Below are 11,061 nucleotides of genomic sequence, written 5' to 3' on the forward strand. Positions count from 1 at the left end.
TGGCTGCTGGCCGCCATCTTGGCTGGCAGTTAATTTGCATATCGCCCTGATTAGCCAATGGGAAGGGTAGCGGTGTGACACCAATTTGCATGTTTCTCTTTTATTAGTGTAGATATCACACACACAAAAAGAAGAAGAAGAAGAAGAAGAGGAAGAGAAACAGATCTCTCAACTTCTCCATGTACATGCACCAAGGAAAGTGCGTGTGAGGATATGTGAGAACATAGTGTGAAGGTGACCATTTTCTAGCCAGGAAGAAAGCTCTCACTAGAAACTGAATCAGCCCGAACCTTTGGCTCAGAAGTTTTACTCTTGATTAAAACAAATAATTAGCTCCAGGATGTCCCACAGGTGGGCCAGGCAAAGCAACAAGTAATTATGGTTGGCAGTGCTTGAGAATTGGAGAGGTGGGGATGGTTTTTCTGTGGAGTCTGTTCATGGGCAGCAGAATCCCAGCCGGGAGATGCCCGGTGATCAGCCCCCTTCCTGTGACCAAAAGGACGTGAATAATGCTTCCCACTGCAGAGCACTAACCCTCCCCGCAAGCAGCTGAGGCCGTCTGAGCATTTCATCTCGATCATAATTAGCGTGGAATAGGGCAGGACAGAACCATGGTAGAAACCTCAGTAACCCTACTGTGAGGAGCTGGGGAGGGGAACTGCTGGGAGATGACGCTGGGCTGACCCACATTCCCCAAACCTTCAAAACCATAGAGTAAAAGTGGCTTCTACCCCACCCACAAAGTATCCCAAACCCCAAAAGGGGGCACTTAGAAAACAGGTGCCAACAAAATCAGCACCCTACTGGTTCCAAGTAATCAATTTTATTGGAGGCTTTGGGGGCAAACAGGCTACTCTCATGCCTTCTCCAATGTGTTCTGAGGACTCTGGGCCTGCAGCCTATTTTCTAAAGCGATGCCGGAGCAGAAAACACCTCAAATGCTTTAAAAGGTCAAGCTTTTTGGAGGCTGGTGGATTCCGTGGGGCCCCAGTTGCGTTTTCAGGTTCCCCTTGACCCTGGAGGCTTTCTGTCTTGGGAAGAGCGGCACCAGCACAGCAGTGACCTGGTGGCTGAAGGTCCCTCTTTGAAGAAGTGTGGACCCCGATGCTGTTCTCCCTTCCATGTGGGTCACCCACTTTGGGGAGCAGGGGAGGATCAGAACCCCTCAGGTTCAGGTTGGGGGCTGAGTGCTGGGGCTTGGCCAGCTGTGGGGCCCAGGATGTCTCGTTGAGACAGTTTACGCTCAGGCTCCTTGTGGCAGAGCGGAGACTCCCCTTGAAGCTGGAGGTGTCTTTGGAGCAGGGGGAAGACTGCAGCTCAGCCCCTCTGCCCTCCAGGCTTTCTCTGCTCTGCTGTGGGGGCTGCTGACATTGGAGACTGGGGTGCTCAGAGGCCTCCTGGGACTCGCTCTCCTCCTGTCGGTGCTCATGGCCTGCCCTGGGGTATGAGGTTCCCACTCTGCTGGGAGCCCTCGCTGACATCTGGGAGACTCCTGGCCTGACCATTTTCTCACTGGAAGGATCTCCAACACTTTCCTGGCCGGTCCAGTTCCTAGACTCTGCTGCGGGCCTAGGGTTCCTGGGAGCAGGAAGCTCGGCGCTAGGAGGAGCCTCCTCCTGGACAGCCTGTCTTTCTATAGAGCCCCCTGGTGGCCTGACTGTCAAAGGGTTGGGGAGATGGATGGAAGTGCCCTCGGGCTCTGATCCCTGTGGCCCACACTTCTCCAGAGCGCTGGCCTGTGAGGAAAGGTTTGAGCTTTTTCTTGCTGGGGGTTGAACCCTCTGGGACTTCTCAGGGGACGTAAGGCCTGGCCTGGAGCCCTGAGCCTCACAAAGCCTTTCCTGCTGCTGTTGGAGCTCACAGGCTGTGTGTAATCCAGGGAGCTGCACCCCCGGAAAGGGCAGTAGGCAGGGATCTAACGAGTTAAAGAGCAAATGGGACTCCAGGATCCGCTGGGGGAGGCCCCACTTCAGGTGTTCAATCCTCCGCAGCATGAGGGCCTCCAGGAGTAGTTGCTGGCTCTTCCTGAGGACTGGCCACTTGGGCAGGACAGTGAGGGCAATAGGAACACCCACCAGAGCTATGGCATCTTGGGGGGCTTGGCCACATGAGTCAGAGGGGTAGGAAGAAAGCAAGTTCAGGGAAACAGCCAGAGACTGTGGGTTCTGGAGCTGCCAAGCCAGACTTGCATCCACTCTTTTGTCCCTTTGTCGGCTTCTCGGGGGTTTGGACGGGGCCTGCAGGAAGGCTGGACTGATGCCCACTCTGGCAGGGGCCATGTTCTGGCTGGCCAAATGCTTTCCCTCCCCACTGGAGAGCAAGAAGAGTTCAGCCTGGTGTGCTAGAGGCTTCATCTCAGGACAGGTAACAGAGGCCACTACTTGTTCCTGGTCCAGGGCCCCGTACCCAGAGCCAGTGAGGATGAGGAGCCCCTCATCCCCAGAACAGTCAACTCGGGGATTGCCTTTAGCAGCATCCCGTTCTCTGACCTGGTCCTTGATTCCTCCCCTTGGAACTCCAGGTTCTCCAGCGTCCTCAGCTCTGTACTTTCTCTGGCTCCTTCCATCCCAGATGTCTGCAGCATCCTCATCTCTACCCCTTTTCTGGTTCTCTTCCCCTTGTATCTGGATCTTCCCATCAATATGACTTCTTAACTGTGTCTGGGTCTCTCTGCCATCACCACCTGTGGTCTCTCTTGGGTTTCTTTTTCCTTGTATTTGCATTTCTGCACCATTCTCCTCTCCAATCTGCTCCTGGTGCTCCCACTCTGATGCGCAGGTCTTTCCATTAACTTTACGTTTTAACCGCCTCAGGTTCATGCCTCTAAGTCTCTGGATCTTTCTACCATCTTTGCTTCCAACCTCTCTCTGGTTTCTCTTCTCCAATGTCTGACTTTTTGCATCATTCATTCCTCCACTCTGCTCCCAGTTCCTCTTCCCTGGTGACTGGTTCTCTCCAATGTCCTGATCTAACTGTTCCAAGTTCTCTCTTTCAGGTGTCTGGGTCTCTACACCTCCAGGTTCTCTTTGGTTTCTCTTCTCTAGGGTTTGAATTTCTGTGCCATTCTCACCTCCAGCTTGCTCCTCTTTCGTCCATTCTGCTGAATGAGTTTCTCCATCAATATTATTTGTTAATTCTCCCCAGTTCTGTGCATCAGATGCCTGGGTTTTTGCAGCATCCTTGCTTTTAATGTGTTCCTGATTCTTCCATTTTGGTGTGTAAAATTTTCCATTAATTTCATTGCATAACTGACCTTGGTTTTCTTCCCCAAGTTCCTGGGTCTTTTTATTATCTTCACCTTTAACCCTTCTCATGTTTTCCATCTCTGGCAACTGAATGTCTATACTAGTCTCATCTCCAAATTGCTCTTGGTTCCTCCTGTCTGGTGGATGGGTGTCTACATGAGTTTCATCTCTTATCTGTCCCTGGTTCTCTACCTCAGGTGCCAGGGTATGTATGCCATCCTCCTCTCTGTCCTTTCTCTGGTCTCCCTTCTTTGGTGCCTGCATTTCTATTCTACGTTCAGCTCCAATCTGGCCCTGATTCCCCCAATATGGTATCTCAAATTCTCTGTCAACTTCACTTGCCACTGGTTTCTGGTTTTCCCACAATGCTATCTGGATCACAACCCAATCCTCCCCTCTTATCTCCCTGAGGTTCTTCTTTTTAGATGTCTGGGTTTCCCCAGCATCCTTGCTTCTTCTCAGGGCTTGCTCACTCCACCCCACTTGCAGTTCATGTCTTAGTTGTTTCTGGATCTCTCCCCCAGCTTTCTCACTTTTGCCCTGATCCTGCTTTTCCCACCCTGGTGTCTGGATTTCTGTAACACTCTCACTTTCAACACACTCCTGTTCTCCCCACCCCAGTGCCTGGAGCGCTACACCATTTTCTTGTTTTACTTCTCCCAGGTTCTCCCTCCCATATATTTGGGTTTGCACAACATTCTTAACTCCAACCTGGTCCTTGTTTCTCCTCTCTTCTGCCTGAATTTCTGTACCAGTATCACCTCTAATCTGGTCTTGTTTTCCCCTCTGTGGCACCTGGAACTCCTCACCATTCTCACTTCCAGTCTGGCCCTGGTTCCCCGGTCCTTGGGTCTGGGTCTCTGCATTAATTTTATATCTTGACTCTTCCTGGTTCTCTGCTTTATGTGCCTGGCTTTCAGGAAGAATCTCACCTCTAGCCTCCCTCTGGTTTCTCTTCCCTGGCTCCTGAGTTTGGGCTCTATTCTCAACTCCCATGTGGTCCCAGTTCTCCCACCCTGCCGTCAGGTTCTCTCCACCAGTTTTACTCATCGCTAGTCTCTGGCTTGTCCACTCCAGGACCTTAGTCTCTGCATTGTTCTTCATCCCAAAGTTTATTGGGAGTTGCCTTCCAGATGCCTTCATCTCCGCGGCATCCTCCTGGCTGCTCTCTCTCTGTTTTGCCCACTCTGGAGCCTGGGTCTCTCCAATATCCTCTCTGCTTAGTATTGGGTTTTCACTCCCTGGTGTCCAGGCCTCTTGTGGACAGTCCCAGGACTTCCAGGTGGGTAGTCCCACTTGATGGTTGAAAGGAAAAGGCAGGAATTCTCCAGAGCAGAACTGCAGCCTCTGAGATGAAGGGAGAGCAGTGGTTAAAGTCCTGGTGGTGGAATGGGACCCCATGCTGACAATAGGCTCCAATGGCAATAACTCTACCTGGGAGTGGACCGGCGGTTGCTCCATCCTTTGATGATACATGTCCGGGTCAGGGAGCAGTGGCTTGTGGGTCAGGTGAGGGTGCTCATCACTGAGACACCAGGGTACCTGCCATATACCCCAAGAACTGTCCTGAGGGAGCATGCAGGTGCTTGAAAAGCAGGTGGTACAAAAGTTGGTCTCAGAAGGGGTATGGGAATCCCAACGTGGACACTGACATGGGTGCTGCCAAGAGAGCAGGTATTGAGCCCCTGATGCCCGGAGGCTCCTCCAGTATTCCCATCTCTTCTTTTGTGCCCATTGTTGAACATGAGCATCCAGGGCCCTGAACCTGCCAGAACTGAAGAATAATTTAGGCGTCGGGTCCAAACAAGTGTCATGTCTCATGGAGGGCACTGTCCACTTCTGTGGTGGTACCTGCAGGTGAGAACAGAGAAGCAAAATGCGTGCACACATTCTCTCGTCTAATCCTCACAGATCAGAATTGCAATCCCCTTTATCCCGACGAAGATGCTGGCGCTCAGGAAAGGGGGAGTCATTTCCCTTAGGGCAAACAGTAGTCATTCATTCATAAAAGATAAAACATTTACTCCAGGCCACACAGTATTCTAGAATAGATGGTGGGGGTACCAGCATGAACAAAATAAAGTCTCTGCTGGGAGCTATCTTCTAGACATGGAGAGACAATAGCCAAGTATACAGCATAATGTTAGCTATGGAAAAGTGTTCTGATGGAAACAAAAGCATTAAGGGAGTAGGGCTAGCTCCATTAGACGGACAGTCACAGAAGATCTCTCAGAGGTGGTGGCATTTGACTAGAGACCTAAGGGAAGTGAGAAGCAAACCAAGTAACATCTGAAGAGAGAGCATTGTAGGCACAGGAGATACTAGTGCAAAGGCCCTGAAGACAGAACCAGGTCACGTGCACAAGAACAGCAAGGAAGCCCTGAGGCCAGAATGGAATGGGTAACGAGGGAAATGCCGGGAGATGGTGTCAGAGAGAAATGGAGGGACAGATCATGCTGTCCTTGGAGTTAGGGTGAGGAGTTTGGATTTTATCCTGAGTTTGATGGGGAGTGTGTCCTTAAGAGTCATTACTGGGGCCCTAGCTGTTTTTGCTCAGTGGTTAGAGCATCGGCCTGTGGACTGAAGGGTCCCAGGTTCAATTCCGGCCAAGGGCACATGCCTGGGTTGCGGGCTCGATCCCCAGTAGGGGGCGTGCAGGAGGCAGCTGATCAGTGATTCTCTCTCATCATTGATGTTTCTATCTATCTCTCTTCCTCTCTAAAATCAATAAAAAATATATATATTTTTTTTTTTTTTTAAAAAGCCATTACTGGGTTTTGAGTGGCAAAGTGCTACGATCTGTTTTTAAAAGTGTGTTCTGGCTCCTAAGCACAATGTTAGGCATAAACTGGGTGCAAAAAGAAAACTTATTGTATGATTCCACAACAGTCTGTGCTATTAGAAATCAGCAGACTTGTGACTGCAAGCTTCTGGGCTGTTGGTAATGGTCCGTTTCTTAACCTGGGTGCTGCACATGCATGTGTTCAGTTTGTGAACATTCCTTGACCTAGCAGATCAGTGATTCTCTCTCATCATTGATGTTTCTATCTATCTCTCTTCCTCTCTAAAATCAATAAAAAATATATATATTTTTTTTTTTTTTTAAAAAGCCATTACTGGGTTTTGAGTGGCAAAGTGCTACGATCTGTTTTTAAAAGTGTGTTCTGGCTCCTAAGCACAATGTTAGGCATAAACTGGGTGCAAAAAGAAAACTTATTGTATGATTCCACAACAGTCTGTGCTATTAGAAATCAGCAGACTTGTGACTGCAAGCTTCTGGGCTGTTGGTAATGGTCCGTTTCTTAACCTGGGTGCTGCACATGCATGTGTTCAGTTTGTGAACATTCCTTGACCTATATACACTTAGAGTCTGTGTGTGTACATTTTCCTTAGATTAAATTTTTAAAAGAAAGAGAAAGAAGGTCATTCTGCTCTGTTGGCTGCGTGGAGCCCTGACGGTGGCTGAGTGAGAGAAGTGGTGGGAAAGTCCAGGTGAGACACAAGGGAACTTTGACCAGGAAGGTGTGGTGCGGTTCTGAGGAGTGCTCCGACTGGAGATGCGGGATGCAAGCAGAGCCGTGGGACCTGTAGATGGATTGGGTATGTGGAGGGAGGAAGAGAGGAGCCCAGGATGACCACTGGGCTTGGGGCAGGAGGACGTGCTCCCTGACCAGTCTGAGTTCCCCAGTATGATTCTGTACACAAGCCATAGGACAGGGTTTTGGTGACAAATGACTGAGGGAAGGAGGTACGTGGGACCCCTCACCTTGATGACATTCCTCATGCTGGGGGGTGTCCTGATGATCTGGTGCCAATGGTGCCGGACCTGCTAGATCACAAAGAGGCAGAGGGCAAGCAGGTTGCCGCATCCCCGAGGGTCCCTGCAGCTCTGATCCCCAGAGAGCAGGCCCCTCACTGGCTCTCACTCAGGGCCCTGGAATGGCCCCACCACCGCACAGGCGCCCAGCAGTGGCAACAGCATGAAAAGCTTAGGTCAGGCAGGTGGCATCAGGGAGTTGAAGGGCAGGACTGGTGTGGCTATCCCAGCCAGGTTGGGGTGGGGTACCCCTGCCTCACAGCACCTCTGTCACTGAGGACACCTCACAAAGGAGCCTGATGCTCCAGTTCAGCCCCAGCCTCAGCTCCAGCTGCTGAGCCCGGCACACGAGCTACCTAACATGACTGAGTTCAGTGCAGGTAAGGGCAGCGCGGGGGGACTGCCCACAGGAATTAAGAGGAAGAAGAATTTGTCCTTTGAAGGAAGAGATAAGTTCCCCCATGGATGATGGGTGATGTAACCTGTAGTCTGCTTATTTCTGTCTTCCTATTAGATACTTTTATACATTTGTCCATGTCTATCCAATATCAAACACTTAATGAACACTGTATTAAACATATATACTCTTGTTTCACCACCCCAAATTACTTTTCCCATCTCAGGATCAGTGTTGATGGGAGATGCTACCCTGAATAAATGCTACTGTCTTTCACCTAAAGATTATATTCAAATTATTAAGTAACAGAGCAGACAGGGATATCAGCCAATCAAAATGGGCCAGGCCTTAACCCTTTAATACCTGGGTTGTAAGTGGCCTGTGGGGTCTTGGGAGAGTGGAATCATCGATTTAACCAACCATTTGGGAAGTATTTCTCTATTTTACAAACTAAATATGCCACTCAATGTATCCTGGCTGAATGTCACCCCAGTTTATACTGGCACTCTCTCACAGACCTAAGACAGCCAAGGAGTGGAGGAGTGACCTAACTTTGGCCAAATGGGCTCTTTCCTCCAGGGCTCTAAACATCAAGAACAAAGATTCAAAGTAGGTATAGGAAGCTGATGATAAAAAGAAAAGCAGCTCATGGCAGCGAGGAGCTGACCCAGCTCTACCAGTTAGGCCTTGATGTTGCTAGGAGCTAGCCTCGTACTCATAGTTGGGCCTTGGTGTTTTACTGCTAATTTCATAGAACATCAATATTAGACAAAGCCACTCTAACTGTGAGAATCAAGACCAAAAAAAGACCACTCTTTAATCATGTCTGAACACACTAGTAGACAAAAACATGAGCATTGTTGAAACTGCAAAAATAACCAAACATCCTCTTATCCTGGCTAATATGAGTGAGTGACTTTCTCAATTACAGCTTTAGCCTCAGTTCATTTCTTCCACCTTGTAGATAAAATTTATCATAATGCCCCACCACAGGATTACTTCCTGACATTGTCTAATCTAGAGCAAATGCCACTTCCTTGAATACCCCCTAAAATCACCAAACACAAGCCCAAATCCTATATTACGTCTTTTCTAACACCCTCTTATTGAAAAGTCCCACCGTTCTTCATGGTGTGCATTCTCCCTTGTTGCAATGAGTAATACCGCTATAGGTGTGTTCTTGGTGGTCTCTGGCTGGAGGACATTGCCTGTGGAGTGAGACTGTAGGATGGTCCTATTCTCACAATCAGCTCCCCTTGAACCTCTGGGCTGCACCACAGAATATTTTCCCAAATTCCTTTTGCTTGCTTGCTACCAGAGGTCCCTAAGTGAAACAAGCATTCCCTTTGGGCTAGGCGTAGTGCCAGAAGATAGATAGCCGCAGCGTCCAAAGCAGCTACAAATCCTGCTCTCATAGAGCTCTGCGTGGTTGGAACAGTGAACACAATAAAGACAAGGTCAATGAGTGGTACAAATGGCAAGTACAGGGGCTTGTGGGTGCGCCTAATAGGGGAAATTACCTGGTCTGGGTGATCAGGAAGGCTTCACTAAAGAGATGATGAATAGGACTTAGCTACTCAGAACTGTGGAGCACATCACTCCCAACAGAGGGTGATGAAAGGGGTTGGAGGTATTGGGTGTGCTCAGGGTAGAAACGAAGGTGAGGCCCAGCGGCATGGCTCAGTGGTTGAGCATCAACCTAGGAACCTGGGTGTCACTGTTCAATTTCCGGTCGGGGCATATGCCCAGATTGCTGGCTCAATACCCAGTGTGGGGCATTGCAGGAGGCAACTGGTTAATGATTCTCTGCCATTGATGTTTCTATCTCTCTCTCTCCCTCTCCTTTCCACTCTGAAATCAATAAAAATATATTTTTAAAAAATAAAAGAAAAAAAATGAAGGTGAATGGGCTATAACATGCAGATGAGGCAGAGTACTAAGGGGTCTAATAAGCCATGGCAAGGATTTAGGTTTTTAAGGACAGAAGTGTGGTAAAAGACAAATTCCTAAGGCAAGTTGATCCTGATCATATGTCAATATTTATTAACTTACTAGTGAGGGAAACAGCAAGATACAAAAGGGTGGGCTAGTTCTGAGAGAACATGGAAATTGAGTAATTATATAGTTGGGAAACTGATTAATTAGGTAAAATATACGGTCTCGTTACTCTTGGTCATGAAAACATCAAGTCCCTATCAGATCTGGAATATGATGGCCCAAGATGCCAGGTAGGCCAAATAACAAGCAGGAATTGTTATAAAAGACATAAAAAAGCAAATGATAAGAACACATCTATTAAACTGGAATAACAAGGTTTCATTCCCCCAGCAGTGGTGGGGGGTAGGTCCAATTAATATGATAACAGGAAACAGGATCCAAGAGAGGTGAAGAGCAGAGTCTGCATCACAGGTCCTGCACTTAAAGAGGAGCCATCAATAGACATTTCTTAATTTGGAGACAAATTTTGTCCTTTGACAGTCATATATGATTTGCGTGAGGTGAAGTTTGCTGGAGGGATTTTTCATGTAATAAATGCTCAGTCCTGGAGCCAGTTCAAACCCATCTGTTGTCCAAGGCCACAGTTCATCTCAAGCAGGGCAATTAGATTTGGTGAAACTAACCCAGGCTAAGAGCCCAAAATGCCAAGGTCCAGTCTGGCTCTGCCACTGCCTCACTCTGTGATGGTGGGTAAGCAGCTTCCCCTCTCTGGGCCTCAGTGTCTGTAAAATGAAGGGGCTGGGCTGTATGATTCCTAAGGGTCCTGCCAGTCCTCTACTTCTAGGTTTCCAAAGGAATTACTGAAATGAGTCCTTAATGGTCCTAAGATATGCCTGACATCATGTTGGAGAAAGATGAGTAAGGGCCATAAGCATCAGACAGGACCTACCGGAAGTGGGGAGGCGTGAGTCTAGCCTTAAATAACGGAGAGTCGGAGAAGCATAGAGAAAAGAACAGTATGCTGGGCAGAAGAACATGGCTGTCCTAGGACATCTCCAAACTCAACCTGACAGAAACTCAACCCCACCCCCAAGCCTGCTCCTTCCTGAATTCCCTACTCAATTGATTCCATTTCTGGTGGATCCCACGCCCTTTCAGAAATCTTAACCCGGATAGCTGAACATGAAGAAAAACATTTAGGATTACTTATCATTATCCCCATACCTTTCCCTCTCCGGTGATGAGTCAAAAAGATGATTTTAAATACAAGAATGTGCTGAAACATAAGCCGGCAATGGAATAATGTCACCATTGAAACTCTTTGTTTTGGTGTATTTTTTTTTAAGGTTTAACTTGTCTTTGCCTGTAATGTAGAATGGTGGTAAAAACAACAACAACAAACAAACAAACAAAAAACAGCAAAATGAGGCCCCAAGCCCAGGACTGAGTGAAGCCATTCCACGCACCCCTGCCCGCTGGCTCTTGAGCGGGCGAGGCCCGCCCACTTTCAGTGACATCACTTCCGCTTCCGGCCGCACGCGCGGCCATTTCCACTACTTCCGTGAGACTTTGCGGTGGATTGAGCGCTCCTTCTCTGACGTCCGTCGGCGGCGCGTCTTGAGGGGAGGCGAGCCCGCGGAACCGCAGCGATGGTGAGTGCGTGC

The 11,061-nt window shown here is 48.7% G+C and overlaps 1 protein-coding gene across 1 annotated transcript in view; it reads right to left on the reverse strand.

Moving 5' to 3' along the window:
• The window catches only part of LOC102241865 (chromosome unknown open reading frame, human C22orf46), a 10,709-nt gene extending 3,482 nt beyond the window's left edge, over window positions 1-7,227 (reverse strand). The window contains 4 exon segments of the mRNA XM_014543820.1: window positions 1,137-1,291; window positions 1,832-3,097; window positions 4,178-5,096; window positions 7,012-7,227. Coding sequence (XP_014399306.1) covers window positions 1,137-1,291; window positions 1,832-3,097; window positions 4,178-5,096; window positions 7,012-7,227 — 2,556 coding nt within the window.
• Between the last annotated feature and the right edge of the window lie 3,834 nt (window positions 7,228-11,061).

This window comes from Myotis brandtii, unplaced genomic scaffold (assembly GCF_000412655.1).
Source record: "Myotis brandtii unplaced genomic scaffold, ASM41265v1 scaffold339, whole genome shotgun sequence".
Classification (NCBI taxonomy): Eukaryota; Metazoa; Chordata; class Mammalia; order Chiroptera; family Vespertilionidae; genus Myotis; species Myotis brandtii.